The following is a 17,805-nucleotide window of genomic DNA, read 5'->3' on the forward strand; positions in this document are numbered from 1 at the left end:
GGGGAGGGTGGAGGAAGGTTCTTTAGCAGGGCTCAGAGCAACTTGGTGGGGCAGCTGTGTGGCTCCAGTGGCACAAGTAAGGCCAAAGCACGGACAGTGCAGATTTGTCCTTAACCTGCGGAGGGATCTGAAAGCAGGTTGGGGGCGGGCCCCGAGGGGCAGGACTCACCGGAAGCATCCTTCCAGCAGATGCTGCCTCTCCCGGGGAATAGAGACCCACGCTTGGGTGGCCACCAAGCTCCCTTCGGCTCTAAATGTTTCCGTGAGTGAAGGAAATGCCCCCTCACTAGCTAGAAAGGTGAACACTCAGGGGGCTCCGATGTGCTGTCGTTGTGATGTCCTGGCAGTTAGCAGGATGGTCTGTGCTGTCTAACCAAGTGTCTTCCAGCATCCTCGGTACTGCTGATTTCTGCACCCTCCCTGCCCAGCCCGACCCGGCCGCCTGGCCGCCCTGGGTCGAGGCTTCCCTAACCCGTTGTCTGTGCTCCGCAGGCTGTGTCATCACCATCTCTGGGCGCGTGACCTTCACCAGCAATAAGTCCATGGAGATCGAGGTCTTGGTGGATTCCGACCCCGTGGTGGACAATTCCCAGAAGCGCTACCGGGCCGCCAGTGCCTTCTTCACCTATGTGTCCCTGAGCCAGGAGGGCAAGTCTCTGCCTGTGCCCCAGCTCGTGGTGAGTGGCCCCTCTGGCCCGTGTGTCCCTGGGGGCAGCTGGCCCGCTGCTGGGCCAGCCCCCTCGGCGCTTGCTGGGCTCCCAGGAGAAACAGAGCTACAATGAATCCATTCTGGGCAGCTGGGTCTGCTCAGCTCCTGAGGGGCCAGCGACCTTGGCTGCGGGGCAGGTCAAACGTGAGGCCCCGTCCCCGTGGACTGTGGGGGAGGGACTGGGCAGACAAGGTGAGAGGCGCCCCTCACGAGCTCCTTGCCGTGGGATAAGCACGCCGCCTTGCTGGTCCTGGCACCGTGTACAAGCTCTAGAGTGGGGGTGAGGACCCTCCCAGGGTGGGCTCTTGGGGAGGCCCTGGCCTGCATGTCCTTCATCATGGGGCCAAGCTAGAGCCCTGCACCTCGGGGCTGGGCGTCTGGGCCTCGTGGCCTTTCCCCGCCCTGGCTCCCCAGCCAGGCTGTGCCCTGGGTGTGCAGAGAGCAGCGGCAGGTTGGCAGCCGCCACCAGGAGCAGAGCTGGGGGCTCTGGCCCAGGCGTGGATCCTGGCAGGTCTCAGCCACCAGCAGGGTTTGCTTGGCTGCCGTCCTGGGCTCCACAACCCAAGAGGCTGCTATTGGAGCTGCGGAGGCGGGGGCGGTGGCGGGGGGCACAGGTGAGTCACTAGCATTTTCTTAATTTGGAAAAGAGAAGGTTGGATTCACTGAACATGTAAGGGTTTCCCTCCCTCTCGCCCCCGGCCCCCTCCTCAGCTCTCGACGCCCGCGGGCCCCCAGCGCTCAAGGCCACAATCCCCGGAGACTTCCGGGGCTCCCACCCACTCACACCCGCCGCACGCCAGACCCCCATCCACGGTCTGGCCTCGTCCCTGCCCTGCCTTTCTCCAAAGCACCAGCCCCCCGGCTTGTGGGAGCTGCTCATTTGCCGGTTGTCCCTCCCCCACTGGACTGAGCTTCACGAACTGGAACACATGTGCTCCTAGTGGCTCACAGGGGCTGGAACAGTCTTGGCACTTAGTGGGTGTGGTTGGGAAAATGCATGAATCCTGCTGTGTGCAAGGCCTGAAGCCAATCCCAGGAGGAGAGGCAGGCGGCGTGGACGCTCGGGGGAGCCGGGGGAGCGCGCTGGGCCGGTGGCCTCCACCTGGGGTGGACGTGAAGTGGTGCCTGGGGAGTGGGCAGGAGCCCCCAGGAAGGCCAGTGGGGCAGGGGGCCGTGTTGGGCGGTCGTGGGAGCTGTAATCCCAACACCTTGGCGCGTGCTAGTTGTCGGGGAGCCTGGGAGTCGGGGAGCCTGAGGCGGCCAGCGTCAAGGCGGGGCGCGGGGAGGGCAGGGTGGCGAGGAGGCCCAGCTCAGAGGCACTGGGCGACTGTGTGTTGGATGCAGGAATGAACGAGTGAATGAATGAACGATGCCTCCAGATTCCCCTTGAGGCTGATGACAGCTTTACGAGCCTCACACATTCCTTACCTATGCCGGTCGGGGTAAGTGCCCCCGCCTGGAGGGCGGCCCTGTGCCCGCCGGTTCTGAGTCCTCTGCCTGCTTCTCTCGGCCACCCTCAGCCCAGCAAGGCTGAGGCACTTGGGGAAGGTCACACGGCCGGTCCGCGGGAGCCTGGGTGCAGAGGAAAGCCTCCATTCAGGCTGCTCCTGGTTTGTCTTGAGCCAGTCTGTCACTAGGGGGCCAGGAGGAAGCCAGAACCCTGGGCGGTGGTTGAGGTGTGGGTGCGGAGCCGAGAAGCCTGGGGAGGGGCCGGGGGTTAGGGTCTCGAGCACCTGACGCTTGTGTGGAAGCGACTGGCAGGCGACTCAGGCCCCCCGCCAGCCTCCCAGGGCCCCTGCTCCCATGCAGCTCCTGTGCCTCCTGGCAAAGAGCACGTACTGGAAGCCTCCGTAAGGATAAACATACTGCATTTTGGAGCACTTCCTCATCCAGGCGGGCGCGAGGCCCCTGCTCGCTCGCCCGGCCTGCCACCACGGAGATGCTAACCCCCCAGCCGGAGATGCTAACCCCCCAGCCGCGGAGATGCTAACCCCCCAGCCCCGCTCCTCTCTGGGGCCTCGCGGGCCCACAGGGGCAGCGCCTAGGTTTGGTGGGGGAGACATCTGGCATCGTCAAGGCCCCTGCCGTGGCCAGAGGAGCCTCAGCTGCCCGCTGGGCCCTCTCCTGTCCCTCCCCCGTCCTCTGCGGGCCACCCCCTACTCGCTCTTCGCTGGCATTGGGTCCCCACGCTGGGGCTCCAGTGAGTCGGGTGGGGGGCATGGGGGGAGGCTGCACAGGGCAGGGTTGGTGAACGTGGCCTTAAAGGATGGGGGGCTTCACCGTGTGGAAGGAAGGAAAGGGGAGCCAGGGTGGGCACCGTCCTCAGGTAGGCTCTGCACCGTCGCCTCCCCACGTACCACCCCAGGCTGCTGGGGAGGGGTGGAGGGTCCGGCAGCCTCGGCCTCTCCCTCCCGAGTCCCCAGTGCTGTAGCCCCCGGCCTTGCGTCCCTCCTCCTCCCCACCTTCCACCACTGCCCCCCCAGGAGGGGCCCTGGGCCACGAGGACCGGGGTGCCATCCCGCCCTCCATCCTGATGGCTCAGCAGGGTGGCTTCCAGCCGCCTCAGCCCCTTGACTGACGCACGCGCGTCCCCCCGACCTCTGTCCACGGCCTGACCTCCTCCTGCCTTGACCTTCGCAACCACGTGTCCCTGGGTCTCAGACCCCTTCCTCTGGGAACCTTGCCTGCTCCTCTTGGCCCCCAGATGCAGGCTTGCCCCCCTTCTCCCCCAGACCCTTGTTCCATCTCTCTCCATATTGCCACAGGACCCCCGGGGGACATCTCCCTCCTGGAAGCTGAAGTCCCGCCCCACACAGGCGAGCCCTTGACCTCTGTGCCCCCCGCCTGCCCAGCCTCCAGGCTCCAGCAGGGTGGCCAGATCCAGGAACACTCCTCTCCCTGGCGCCTCCTTGAGGCTGAGTATGCAGATGGCCACCCCATGGCCCCGAAACACGGGGCTCTGACAGGTCCCAACCTGCACCCTGCCCTCCCTGGGTGGTTGGGACCGGGCCCCGGGCCTCCTTGCTTTACTCTCCTATATGGGCTGCCTCTCTCCACAGGGTCTCAGCAGGCATTTCAAATGTAACATTCCGAACTGAACCGTTGTCTCCCAGCCGCCTCCCCCCAAAACTCCCACTCCTCCTGGTGGATTCCCTCCCGGTGAGCCTGGGAACCGGGCTGGCCCCTCCCTCCCGCTCAGCCCCAAGCTGTATGCCCTCCCCCATTCCTGCTGCCCTCACCCTGACTCTGCGCTGCATCCCGGCAAGTTTTTCAGAACAGAATTGCGTTGGCTGCCTCCCGCCTGAACCGCTCAGCAGCTCAGCGGCTCCTCGCTGCCCTGGGCACGGGGTCCAGCCAGGCCGGCCACCTCTGTTCCTCAAATCCCAAACTCAGTCCCGCCTCAGGGCCTTTGCACTTGCTGTTCCTCTGCCTGGACACCTTCCCTCAGATGGTCACGACAGCAGCTCCTTCCACCGTTTCTCAGATATTTCCTCCTTTGATGACCTTCCCTCCCCTCTCTGGATAAAGCCTTACTCCCCACGCCCACCCCATGACCCAGAGACTCTTTGCCGTTGCCTGGAAACCGGCCTGGAGTTGGTGGGAGAGAGAGCAAAAGGAACTGAGAGGGCTGGGGGCCGAGCTGGCCTCTTGTAGCGGGAGAGGAGGGGCAGGGACACACCTGAGCCCCCCCCCACCACCACTGCTAGAGGGCAGGCCCGGCCCAGGACAGCCTTACGGCTGTCCGAGCCCTTTCCTCTACCGTCAGCTGAGGGAGAGTGGGGCCTGCGGGCCACCCCAAATGGCCCTGAGACCAAGGATAGCCAAGGAGTCGGGACCATCTTCATTTTGAAAAGGCTCCCACAGAGTACATGCAGGTGGACAGGGTGTCCCGGCAAGGTCTGCATTCCGGCCGTAGCCGGCTGTAGTGTGCGCCCGCCCAGGAGCCCAGGAGCTGCCTCGGGCCTGATTGGAGCTCTCTATGGCTACCCCCTCTGCCCCGCCCACATCCCAGAGCTCAGGCTGCTGGGGAGACCAGTGCCGCAGCCAGGGTGGAGGGGCAGCAGTCCGGGCTCAGGGAGGAGAGCCTCTGGCCCCGGGCTCCAGTCTGCATGGAGAGCTGTTTGTGGAGGAGCCCATGACCTTCCCAGAGCTGGGACACTCATGGTGCCGGGCTGGTCTGTGAACCCTGGGGGCTGTCTGTGCCCTTTCCAGAAACACAGGGACCTGGGGCTCGGGGGGTCGGTGCAGGAGGGGCTGCAGGGGGTTAGGGGAAAGTCACCTGCTTGAATGAAGGGGAAGGGAGGGTAACCGAATTCCCAGGTCTGAGGGGCCGGTGGTTGGCAGTGGCCACATCTTCCCACTGGCCGGCTGCATGTCGATCCAGGCTATTGTTGCTAATTAAAGATGGGCTTTGATTCTTCACTGGGGTGTCCTGGGGCCCACCAATATGGATAAAAATAGCCTCTGGGGGGTGGGGCAGACTCCCTAGCCTCCAGCCCAGCCTCTGCGGCGCTCGCTTGGGAACCACCGACACCACAGTTGTCTGCCTCTCAGCCCACGTGTGCCCGCGTCGGGGCTCAGCCCTCCCCACCCCTGCTGTCAGCACTTATCCTCCTGTCTATTTTTAGCTCCCATCCCCAGGGCCTGGCTGACATGGAAGGCAGCGTAGCTGTTGGAGTTCTTCTTGATGAATATTTTATGCTGGGGAGGGCCTACTGCACCGCGCCCGCCCGGCAGCTGCCGGCACTTCCAGGCTGCTTATTAGAGGAGGCAAGCGCGGGACGCAGAACCAGCCAGGCCCAGGCCCTGCCTCCTTCTAAACGCCTCCCTGTGGCCGTGCCCTCTGACCTCGGGGGTGGCAGACAGACCCACAGCACCTTCCAGCTCTGGAGAGGTGGTACGGAGGGACGTGGGGGAACACCCCGAGGTGGCTCCCTGGGACCCGACCCCAGATTGGCCCCAGCACCTCCCATGGGCGACTTTCCAGCCCGGGTGTGGGAAGCCTTTTCAGTCTCCAGAAGCGTGAGAACCCGATGGACAGACCGTGTTGAAGCCAGAGCAAGCCCGTCCTGGGCGCAAGGCCGGCCTCCGTTCTCTCTGGTTCACATGTGGGCGCTGCAGCCCCCGAGGCCCCAGGAGACTCGCGTGCGGGAGAGGTCGCACCCTCGACAAGGGAGAAGCCTGGGCTCCATCGCAAGCACGCAGGCGATGTGGGTTTTGAGAGAGCACGTTCACAGCTGCTTCTGTGGGTCATTTGGAATAGGAATGCTTTCCCCAGCGAGCCGAGCGGCATGGCCACGGCGCGTGGAGGCAGCGGAGCAGGGTCTTTCCGAAGCCAGTTTGCTTAGCTCCCAGAAAACCCAAACCACAGAGCGGCCTGCGGCGCGGGGGTCTTGGCCACTGCTTGTAGACACTCGCCTCCCGGTCCACGCGGACAGCTGGCGTGCAGAGGACAGGGGCCTGGACCCTGGGGCCTCCGTCGTCAGCCACTGAAGTGACAAGTCGGGATGAAAGCGGCGGCAGTAAGGAGGTCGGGGAGGCAGCCGGCCTTCCCTCTCGCAGCCGGTGGAGCTCCGCCAGGAACACGGCAAAACGTGTGCTTCTGCCCTTTCTCAGCTGTGAGTGCTTCCACTGTGCGTCACACCCGGACCTCAGGGCACCCTCGGGGGCCAGTCGCCGCCAGGTTTCCTGAGCGCCCACTCCCTAGGGCCAGGTGCCCGCCGAGGCCACTCTCTGTCTACTGGGAGGGAGCCGGCAGGGTGGATGCCCCCGGTGCCCACAGCAGCGATGGTCACAGGGGAGGCGGCTGAGCGTTCACAAGATGCCGACCCGCCTCCCTGGTGGGTGTCAGGGTGGGTTGTCCGAGCCCACAGACAGGCCACAGTGACAGTGATGGGCAGGGACTCGCCCAGAGTCCAGTGGCCGACCCTGCCATGGAGTCGACCTGGAGCAGACCCTGAGCCCCTTGGCCATGGCAGCCCCTTCTGGTCTCTGAGCCTCCGTTTCCCCACTGGAGCCACCCCAGGCCGGCAGGTCCTCTGTGGTCTCGGCACCATCTCCGTGATCTAACCAGAGAGCTCCTCGCTGCTTTGCACCGAAGAGGAAGCACGGGGCCAAGGCTTCCAGCAGTGGGCAGCTCCTCGATCCTGGGACCCGAGCCTGGAGGTGAAGGGGCAGCCACCACCTCCCCGCAACCATGGCCAGGCCTGCTCTTTACAGCCTGATATGGTGAAAGGAACGTACATCCCACCCCCAGGGAAGGGAAGAGGGCCCTCACATGGGGCTTGTTTTGGGCTGGGGGCCCCAGGTGGCCCTACGGCTTGGGGAGACACCCCTGTCCCAGACATTCGGTGTGCTGGAATGATTTCTCCTTGCTCCCTGATTTACGAAACTCAGACTGGAGCACAGCAGGACTGACTCGTCTGTTCCAGGAAGGGTCCGGGGAGCCACGTCAGTGAGGGAGGCTGTGCCCTTGCTGCCCGTCACAGGAGCGAGTCGGGGACTAGAACATACGTGACGCTTCTTGAGCCCGTGTCCTCTCTCCCTCCCTCGGCTCTGGGTGCTTAGCAGGGAGTCTGCCTGTCGTGGGGAAATGCCCGAATCCTGAAGCTGCTCCTGTCCCCTGAATGGGTGGCGTCTGGGAACTTGTAGTGGCCTGTGAGTCCCACCTGCCCCTGGAACCAGGGGTGTGGGTACCACAGGGGGTGTGGATGAGGGGGTGCTGCCCCCGCCAGCCTGGCTCTCACCTCTGCTCTGCCATGAGCCCAGACTCTTCCTCTGACCTTCTTAACCCGTCCCGTCTTCACGTCTCCTGAAGATCCCGTGTCCCTGACGGCTCTGGGCTGGCCTCTTTGTGGAACAGTAGTGCTCTGGAGAACATTCAGTTCAAGTTCAACAGTCAGCTCTCCAGAAGAGCGCCCAATGCACCGACGACACACTTTTTCTCGTTAAAACGTTGGTAGGTTCTACCTCTGGAACATCAGCTTCTTGTTGCTTCGGTGCTGTGTCTCCAAATCCAGGTGGCCCCAGCTGTTGTGATTTCTATAGAAGGTGAAGGCCCGAGGCAGGCTCTCAAGGGCACTGTTAGGCCTGACCCCAGATGGGGCCGGAAACACGGCTGCAGGAAGAGAGGCCCGTGGGCAGAGGGTGCGGCGGAAAGAGGAGCATCCCAGCTAGAGTCGGGACAGCCTTTATTCACTGTGGCCCCCCTGGAAGGTGACTTCGAAGCTGGGGAGAGGACTGTGAAGGTCATTGGGCCCAGGCAAGGGCCACGGCCGCAGGACCCGAGAGGGTCTTTCAGGAGGGTGAGCTCGTGCCTGGCGTGTCCTGGGGTGGACCACAAGGCCGCCCCACCATGTGAGAACCGTGGCTTCTTGGCAGCCTTGTGCTTTCTCTGTGAGGTGGCGTGGAGTCCCCTGGCAAAGGCCTGCCAGGGACGGGGACACTTCTGAACCCCGAGCTCAAAGATGCAAGGAAGAAACACACCCCGGAGCCCCGCAGTGGGAGGAAGCACGCAGCAGGATCTCCCCACTCACGTGCACACACAGAATCGGAGAACGGCCTGCCGGCCCTGCCAGCAGGAGAGGAGAGGCTTCATCGGGGCGGGAGGCGGTGTGCCACCCCTAGGTGTGCCGGACGCCCCACCTTGTGCCTCTGTCACCAGCGCAGGCGCCTGCCGAGCCCCTGGGTGCTCTGAGCCTTCTGGAGCTGCTTGGGGACGGAGGTAGCCTGAATGTGTCCATCGAGCAGACTCTCCAACACACGTCACACTGATGTGGCCTTCTCGCCGCAGTCTCGGTTGGTTTGCTCGTTCACTCAGCAGACGCCTTCTGGGCCCCGCCGTGTCTCAGGCCCTGTGCTGGGAAGGGAAGACGCCGACACGAGTGAGCACACGCAGGGCCAGAGGCTTGCAGTGAGGACGCTGCCCCTGGCCGGGGCCCAGCCCGTGGGAAGGGCTCGGAAAAAGGCGGTGAGGGCCTTATAGCTGTCGTCCGGTGGGGACAGCCGTGTCCACAGAGCTGGTACAGGGGCCAGTGCTGTGAGCAGGGCCTGTGTCCCCTCTCCCAGCGGAGACTGGTACCCATCGCTGCCCTTTCCCAGGCAGCGCCCGAGCTCCCTGCCTCTTCCATAGCCTCCTCTTGGCCCTTCTGCAGGGGAATTTCGTGACCGCACACGAGGGCAGTGATTTCAGGGGCTGAGCTGGTGCTGTGGGGTGAGGGGAGCCCCTGGCAAGGGTGTCTACAACTCCCCATGGCGGTCCCATCATTGGAGGCTTGGGGCTGCGTGTGCTGGCGGCGGTGGCGGTGAGACCCAGCCTGCGGCCGCTGGGAACTAAACCCCCGGACGGCGGCTTCCCGGGTGCCCAGCCCAGCACCCCTGGGGTCGGGGTCTGCAGGTGGAGCTGCACTTGGGGGACACAGCTGCCTGCGGGGCTGGGGACTCCTGGACACCACCATGCACAGAGCCCCTCGCCACGCCACACCGAAGGGCCCCAGTAGTTGGAGGATGTCTTAATTGCCTTCGTGATTGTCCCACAATCCCTCTCGTCTCCTGTTATGAAGACCGGAGAGGCTGTGCCGCATGGCTTCCTAATAAAGAAGGTCTGCCGTCCCTCAGGCTCACAGGAAGTTGTTATATCACCACTGGGAACCCTCTTCGCACCAGACGTTCGTTAATTACCAAAAGGACAAGCTCTTGATTTTACTGAGGGTGGAACTTAGTCACTCACCCTCCCTGCCAAGTTCCAAATGTGTGTTCTGGAAGCACAGAAAATGCAAAATGGAAAACATTTGGTTTGCACTGACGGGAGCCCGGAAGACAGCGTTGGCAGGAAGCGCGGCGGGCGGGGGGGGGAGAGGGGGAGAAGATGCACATCGGAGGCCCGGGGGCCCGGAGCCAGCCGGCGGGTGGGAGCCAGCGGGGTGCCCGGAGTACAGAGGGGCCGGCCCTGGGACCCTCCCCTCACCCCCACGTCCCTGGGGCTGTGTGACGTTCCAAAGGCCCAGCTGCCTTAAGGTGACGCCCAGGGCCATTCGCCCTCCTCCCAGCGCAGTGGCTGTGGGTCGGCAGACAGGAGCGCAGTTGGTCTCTAAGGCCATTCGTGACGACAGTAGTTCACGAGCGTGCACGTGCGCGCGCACACGCGGTGTGACTGCCGTGCGCGGACAGCGGCCCGCACTGGCACTGCAGGACACCCTTTGCCACGTCACCTCCTTGAGAACCCCATTTTACAGGTGGGAGGACCTGGCCCTGGGGAGGCGGGCAGCGTCTCTTGAGGCCACACAGCAGGTCCCTGTGACCCTGTGGTCCTCACCACCCCTCCACTGTCCCTTCCACCAGGCAGGTAAACAGGGGTCACCACGCCTTGAGTGGCCTGTGGGCCCCTTTGCCGTCACCTCTCCTTTTTCATACCCACAGGGGGCCACTTGCGGGGGGGTCCTGAGCCCTCCTCCCTGCCAACAGCTTCAGGCGCTTGAGGGAAAATGTGATTTCCCAGGGAGGAGCCTTGTCCTCCCCTTCTCCCCGTCACCTCCAGCCCCCATTAAAAACAGCAACAGCCAACAACTTATGTATTTATTTACTTTGCCGGATGGAGGGAGACGGACTGCGAGGAGGTGAGGAGGCGGCCGCTGGGCCGTGGGCGGGGCTGCGTGCCGGGAGCCATCTGTCTCGTTCTATCAGCTCCGTGCCCAGCAGGGAAGTGGTGGACCCTCTTAGTCACTTGGCCAGGAAGAGCTGTTTATCAGAGCTCGTGGCCCTGGGGAGGCTGAGTGTCCACCAGCCAGCAGGGCAGGGCGCCCACCTCCGCAGAGAGGCTGCTCTGCTCATCTCTGGCTCTGTTTCCCCCTAGGGTGGCGGCCAGGGCCTGTCTTCTTAAACGTGTGCCCTTGCTGGGCACCTTCCAGGGCAGGCCAGTGAGGAGGACCGTCAGCATTTGGGGTAGCAGCACCGAATCCTCAGAGCCGTCCCCAGAGGCAAGAAGAGGGATGAGCCCTCGTCTGGCTCCTTCCCCCCCAGGCCTGGCAAATGGCTTGGCCACGCTCTCCAGCTGGCCAGCTGCCTGTACATCCACCATCAGGCGGCGTGAGGTCTGTCCGAGGGCAGCTCCTGGCTGATGAGTTAGCTGCAGAACACTGAACGTCAGAGACTCAGGGCAGCAGCTCTGAGGCCCAGGGCTGGGCGCGGGCCCCTCCCTCCACTGAGCAGAGACTAGAATGTACCCTGTCTTGTACCTGCACCTTGGCCTCGGCCCCTCCTCAGGTCATGCTTTGAGAGAATTCATAGCCTTTGGTGCACCTGTTCTGGACACGTGGTGGCTCGTTGGCTGCTGAGGGGGTGAGTAGCTGCAGTCATCTAGGGTGACACACATCAGGGCCTGGTGGGACAAGGGGGAGCAGACGAGGTACCCACCCTGTGCGGGCACGACCCGGAAGTGGCCACCCTGCCCGCTGCCCGAGAACCGGCCCTGATGAAGACCCAACGTGGTCCTCCCCTGGCTTCTAGATGCTGTGCTCCCCCCAGACATTCACCCCTCACTCCCAGAGCTTATGACCTAGAGAGGGCATTCCTCGTGAGTGTGCGGAGAGCATGGGGGTCGTGGCCCCAAATGTGATGGAAGGGCCGGCATTTTTGTTCGTGTGTGTGGCGATCCGGAGGGCGCTCGGGCAGCTGCATGTGGCCCGCTGGCACTCACAGGACCTGGTAGAAGGGGGAGGCGCAGTGCCCGTCTGCTCTTCACCTCTAGTGCCCAGGCAGCTTCTCGGGGACGCGCCTGGCTCCAAGGCTGGGACAGGAACGCACCCCTGCCCCGGCTTGTCCCCTCCCGGATGGAGAAGAGCCAGGGGGGCTGGGCCGCTGCAGGCCCAGGGGGCTCCAGGCTCATTCTGGAGGGTCACCAGGGTGACACGGGAGGGCCACTGCGTGCCCTGCTGCCCACCGACAGGGCCGCCCCGAGAGCCCATCAACACAGGCTGGTCTGGAGGGCAGCAGCAGCTCAGACTGCGGCTCTGCCACTTAGCGGCTGTCGCTAGCTCAGCCTCAGCCTCTGCCCCGCGACCTCATTGGTGGGAGGGGAGCGTGACAGCTCTGAACCCCTCCTGGGTTGCTACACAGACTCTCGTGGGCTGGGTGGTGCCCGCACGCCTTCCCAGGAACCCTCTCCAGGACCTGGCCCTCGAGACCACCTCACTCTGCTCTCCTTTGTCTTTGGTCCCTGCCGTTGTCACGTTCCTAGTGCTGCGTTGGCTGCCTCTTTTCCCATGTGTGGTCAGCTAGCGGGTCAGCTCCCCAAGGCAGGGTCCCGCAGGGGGTGGTCTGTGTGCTCGTGGAGAGTGCATGCATCCAGGCCCGGGCGCCACGGCAGGGCAAGTGCGTGGTTTAATTCAGAGCGCATCACCCTGGCCCTGGTGCCCCTCCGTCATGTGCCCGGATTTGGGTGGGGCACCGCCCCGCTGAACCTTCCCTTTGACTTTCTGTGAACTAGGATGGCACTTGTACCTCTGGGGTGCTTTTCAGATATAATTACACGCCGTACAGTTCCCCTGCTTAAAATGTATAACCTGGGCTTCCCTGGTGGCGCAGTGGTTAAGAATCCGCCTGCCAATGCAGGGGACACGGGTTCGAGCCCTGGTCCGGGAAGATCCCACATGACGCGGAGCAACTAGGCCCGCGCGCCACAAATACTGAGCCTGCGCTCTAGAGCCCGTGAGCCACAACTGCTGAGCCCCACAAGCCGCGACTGCTGAAGCCCGCACTCCTAGAGCTCGTACTCCGCGACAAGAGAAGCTGCTGCAATGAGAAGCCCACGCACCGCAACGAGGAGTGGCCCCCCCTCGCCACAACTAGAGAAAGCCCGCACGCAGCAATGAAGACCCAACGTGGCCAAAAATGAATACACAAATAAATTATTTAAAAAGAAAAAGCAAGAAAGAAATGCTTGCATTTCTTTAAAAAAAAACCCAAAAGACACAGCACACCGCCAGTCTTCATCCCTCCCCCAACCCCTGGCCACCACTAATCTGTGTTCTCCGTCGAGTTGCCTGTTCTGGACGTTTGTGTAACTGAGCTCGCACGTGAGGTGGGCCTTTGTGCCGGCTTCTCTCTCCCGGGGCTGTCGGCCAGCTCTGAGGGCGTGCCACAAGCTGACCTCAGGAGAAGGTGGGCCGCGCTTCCCATTCGGCCACCCCCGAGATGGGAGTAAGGTTCCTGAGGAAAAGGGGTCCCTGGCTAAATCATTGCGGGACAGCCCTCATTAAACGCCATTAAACAGGTTTATTTGACTTCAAGATTTTGACCTGTGTGCATCATTAGCTGGGAGAGGCTAATTAGCGTTCAGGTTTCCAGACCCGTTTGGCCACAAATCATCAAGAAGGCTTCATCTCCCTTTTGGAGCTGGGAGACAGAGACCCGGGATGCAGGAGGCCACAGAGCCCGCACTCCTGCTGCAAGTTTGCAGGCAGTGGTGTCAACGCAAACTGAACGGTGGTGTGCGTCCTTGAGGGAAAGAACCCAAGTGCGCGGTGTGGGCAGCCCCAAGGGGTCAATGGCTAGGTGCCCACAGAGGGTGGGCTGCTCCCCGGGCGTCTCCCGGGCCCAGCAGCCCTTCCTCAGTCCCAGTGCCAGCACCCCCCACCCAGGCCCTGGCCTCACGTGGACCATCCTTGCCTGACAGATGGGACGCCAGCTCCTGAGCTCACGCCAGCAGCTCCACGGGGCCGTTTGCCACCCTCCCTGGGTCCCCTCCCTGCTCCCTGGAGCCCCAGGAGCACTTGGCTGATGACCCTGGCACTTAGGGACCCAGGTCTCACCCGAATCCCATATCTGCTGGTTTCCAAGACTACTGATGGGCTGGAGAAACAGGAAGCCCGTCTCGCGAGGCAGGCCGTGGCTCCAGGGGGCTCTGAAGAGGGCCTGGTAGCCGCCACCTCTTGGTCCTGCTGCCTTACCCAGGCCAAGCTCACACTCTCTTGCTTCTGAGAAATCGTTTTCTTTCTAATAAGCCCTTGCCTTCCTTCCCCTGCCCCCGAGATGGCGACTCCACCAGCTAGAAGGAGGGCCTGCTCCAGAGCCCCAGCAGAGAGGGGCGGGTTTCTAGAGCTGGCAGGAACCTTGGAACGTGGTCCAGACCCCCCACTGCCCTCCTCCAGCTCTCCTCTCAGCCAGCCCCACCGGGCCCCGACTCCCCGGTTCCCAGCTCTGGGACCCCATAGGCACTGATGGGGTCGTCTGCGAGGCAGGCAGGAAGCCCGGCTATACCCCTCCTCCCACTAAGGAAGGGCTGTGCCTTCGGGCTGCAGGTGGATGGGAGCCACAGGTCTCCTCAGCCATGCCAAGCAAATTCCATATAGGGGAGGGGGAGGAAAAAGCCCCCACTGTTCTAGCCTGGTGGCCTTGACCTTGCATTCTTGGCTGCTTTGGCTGTCCCCCGTTTGGAACAGGGATAGAGATGGGGAGAAGCCAGGGTCCTGCTACCCAAAGTGCTCTGCGGGCAGCAGCATCGCATCACCTGGACCCGTGTTAGAAACGGGTCTCAGGACTTCCCTGGTGGCGCAGTGATTAAGAATCCGCCTGCCAGTGCAGGGGACACAGGTTCCAGCCCTGGTCCGGGAAGATCCCACATGCCGCAGAGCAACTAAGCCCATGCGCCACAACTACGGAGCCTGCGCTCTTGAGCCCGCAAGCCACAACTACTGAGCCCGTGTGCCACAACTGCTGAAGCCCGCGTGCCTAGAGCCCGTGCTCCGCAACAAGAGAAGCCACCGCGATGAGAAGCCTGAGCACCGCAACAAAGAGTAGCCCCCGCTCGCCGCAACTAGAGAAAGCCTGCGCGCAGCAACGAAGACCCAATGCAGCCAAAAATAAAAAAATAAATTTATTAAAAAGAAAAGAAAAAAAAAGAAACAGGTCTCAGCCTCTGACCCCCAGACCCACCAGGTCAGAATCCACATTTACAAGATCCTCAAGTGATTCGTGCGAAGGCAAAACGACATTCTGCCTGGATGTGTGCAGAAACCTTGGGCTGGGCCCAGCAGGATGTGGACTTGTGTTCATGGGGTGCCTTGGGCAGCAGGGGCTGGAGGACTCGGGGGTCTTGCCCGCTTAGAACTGCCTGCTGAAACTGAGATAGAACAGTTTATCTCCCTGTGCTGTTTCAAGTCAAATTGAGTAGCCTCAAATTTTATTTTTAAAAAGTCAGCCAGAGGTGAAACCAGAGCAGGCCTCCAACAAAGTGTCTTGGAAAAGCCACCATTTTCCATGTTTGCCCTGAGACTCTTCAGACAGGAACCGGAACCACTATAAGGACCACGATCCTAGTGCTTCAGATACCCGAACTTTCTACTGGCTCTGAGCCGCAAGGTTTGACAGTTTACACCTGGTGACGTTTAGAGAACAATTGCTGAGAAGGCTGAAGGGGAGGAAGTACTCGGTACGACCTGACATTCCATCCTCAGGCTGATCGTTCTCTCTTTTGCCAATATACCATTTGTCTGTAAAACCCTTGGGCCAAAAATAGCTGCTAGGGCTTGGTGTCATTGTGGATGAAGGGCAACTGCCCCATTTCTTTGGCTTTCAGACACCTTCATAGTGCCGCAAGGCAGTGTCGTCCCAGAGGAATTCGCACAGCTCTTTAAGCCCGAATCGCTGGCCCTGGGGGGCAAGAGATGGGGCCTTGGGAAGTGACCCCCCGATGCTGCCGCAGTGGACCTCCCTGGCCAGGGCCACACCACTTAGCGGCCAGGCCAGGCCACTCTCAAGAGTGAGAGGGGGCACCGTTCGCCGTCCTGCTGGGTCGGCAGGCACAAGCCGGGACTGCCCTGGGCAAAACCCAGCCCTTGGCCAAGTCCCCTGGTCACTCGGGGACCTGGCTTCTTAGGTTGCTCAGAGGAAGGAAGCAGCAGAGAAGAGGTGAAGAGGACACCAGGTGCCACTTCCTAGGCATCTGTGCTGGCCAGGACTTGCTGCCCACAGTGTGGTCACTCACTCCTGGTAAAGTGGCCTTCTCAAGGTCACCCAGCCAGCACAGTGCTGGTCCCCACTTCCCTTCGGGGCAGAGACGGACAGCAGCTGGCATTCCCTGGGAGTGGCGCAAACGTGGGGGTTCCCCCTTTTCCTTGCCCTGGCTCGGCTCTGCTTTAGGCCTCCCCTCCCGCGTTTCATCATCAACTGTGTTTTCAGCTGAAGTTCATTACCCAAAGGGCGCTGGGCTCAGGATTTGGCCTGCTGTGGAAGGTGACGCGGGGAGGGATGCTCGCTGTGGGCTGTCAGGAAGATGGGGCCGGGGCGGGGCAGGGCCCAGGCTCCGCTGCAGTCACAGGTTCTCTAACCTGCCTGCTTCTCTGTGTGTGGTCTGCAGCCCGAGACTGAGGACGAGAAGAAGCGCTTTGAGGAAGGCAAAGGGCGGTACCTGCAGATGAAGGCAAAACGACAGGGTCAAGCGGAGCCTCAGCCCTAGACGCCCCCTCCTACCGCTGGGGCCTGGAGCAGCCCCCAGCGTCTCATCATTTAGAAGTTACCCCTTGGCCAAAACCCCAGTTCACGTTGACAGCTGGTGTTGTGTGAAATATTCGTCTCGCAGTGTTAACCTGTGTTAACCTCTCCTGGAAACCTATACACCAAAGCTTTATTTATATCATCCCAGTGTAAATGCTACACAGTATTGTCCCGACGCCCCAAGGCATTCCCTGGAAACCCTGGGGAATACTGGGGCGCACGCTGTATGGTATGGAAAGAGCCCAGCATCACTAATAAAGCTGCTGTTTGGCTGGACCTTGGTCTGGGTGGTTGCTTGTCTTGGGCGGCTGCTCTCCCCGGGGTGTTGGGGGCGGTGGGCTCCCACGGATCCCCCCTTCCTCAGGGCCACCCCCCCCACCCCGGTGCCTGTACCTGCACGTACCCCAGAGCCTTGGGCACAGCGGCACGCACTTGTGTTTGCCCGACGGCTTGCTGGACAGAGAGAGAGCACCCCTTCCTCCCTTCCCACCCTCCGTCCCCCTCCTGGGCCCTGGTTCCGTGTCCTGGCTCTGAGGCCCCAACCAGTGTCCCACTGGCCTTCCTGTCGATGGGGCTGGGGTGCTTTTGTGAGGACTCAGGCAAGGAGGTGGGCAGAAAGAGCCGGGCTCAGCCAGACCAGACCACAGCTCAGCATGGGGCAGGCCTGCCCTGGGCCTGGCCTCTGCTCCCTGGAGGCAGCTGAGACACCTCGGAGCAAGAGGCAGGGATCCTGCTGGAGGGAGCCTCCCCAGCTGGTGCCAGGGCCCCTGTGCCCGATGTGGGAACCCCCAGCCACTCGGGCAGGGGCGTTATTGGGAAGGCTCGTGGGGTGGGGGTCCGAGGGGCAGTGTGTGTGTGTGTGTGTGTGTGTGTGTGCGTGCACGCGTGTGCACGTGTGTCGGCATCCCTGTCTCTGCACACGTGTGTGCGCACATGTGAAGTAGAGGCTGTGTGCGTGCACCTGGTCCAGCAGCCTCAGGGCAGATACGCTGCCAAGGCCACTCCAGCCCCCCAGCCCCAGCCCCAGCTGAGAAAGGCCCCGGCACCAAGCACTGGCGGTCACCATCGCCTAGGAGAACACTCCTGACCCAGGCTGGTCCCCGAAGCCTGGGGATGAGACTGGCCACCAACAACTACGGCCTCATGCAAGGCTCCCTCGGGCCCCGACGGAGAGAACGTGGCTCCAGATGTGCAGGAATGCCCGCCAGGACCTCCGGAATCCGTCTCGGGCCCCAGTCCTGGCTGACGGGGTTATTTCCTGCCTGGGAGCAGTCGGGGGGGAACAGACCACAGGAGGCCACGGCAGCCCCACCCTGCCCCCTGGCCCCCTGGAGGCTGCCTCAGCCTCCCCAGCTCCACCCACACCCTGTGCCAACTTCCTGAAGGCTATAGGCGGTGCCCTGGGCAGGGAGTGGTGCAGAGGCGAGCCAGCCCAGGCCGGCCAAAGCCTTGGTCTGAGAAATCAGAGTCGGCCACGCCGGCCCCAAAGTGCCTGGGCCCTGGGGCTCCCCACGGTGGCCATCGGAAGCTAATCTCCCACCTGCCCCCAGAGCAAGCTAAGCCAGGGGCAGGGCCACTAGTACAGGCGGCCATGGTGAGCTGGGCTC

At 62.7% G+C, this 17,805-nt stretch overlaps 1 protein-coding gene across 1 annotated transcript in view; it reads left to right on the plus strand.

Moving 5' to 3' along the window:
• Positions 1–16,474, plus strand: part of ACOT7 (acyl-CoA thioesterase 7) — a 66,107-nt gene extending 49,633 nt beyond the window's left edge. The window contains exons 7-8 of the mRNA XM_024756118.1: positions 493–677; positions 16,062–16,474. Coding sequence (XP_024611886.1) covers positions 493–677; positions 16,062–16,160 — 284 coding nt within the window. The 3' untranslated portion in view covers positions 16,161–16,474. The remainder of the gene's footprint in view (positions 1–492; positions 678–16,061) is intronic.
• Positions 16,475–17,805: the final 1,331 nt, after the last annotated feature.

This window comes from Neophocaena asiaeorientalis, unplaced genomic scaffold (genome assembly GCF_003031525.2).
Source record: "Neophocaena asiaeorientalis asiaeorientalis breed wild unplaced genomic scaffold, Neophocaena_asiaeorientalis_V1.1 scaffold1247, whole genome shotgun sequence".
Taxonomy (NCBI): domain Eukaryota; kingdom Metazoa; phylum Chordata; class Mammalia; order Artiodactyla; family Phocoenidae; genus Neophocaena; species Neophocaena asiaeorientalis.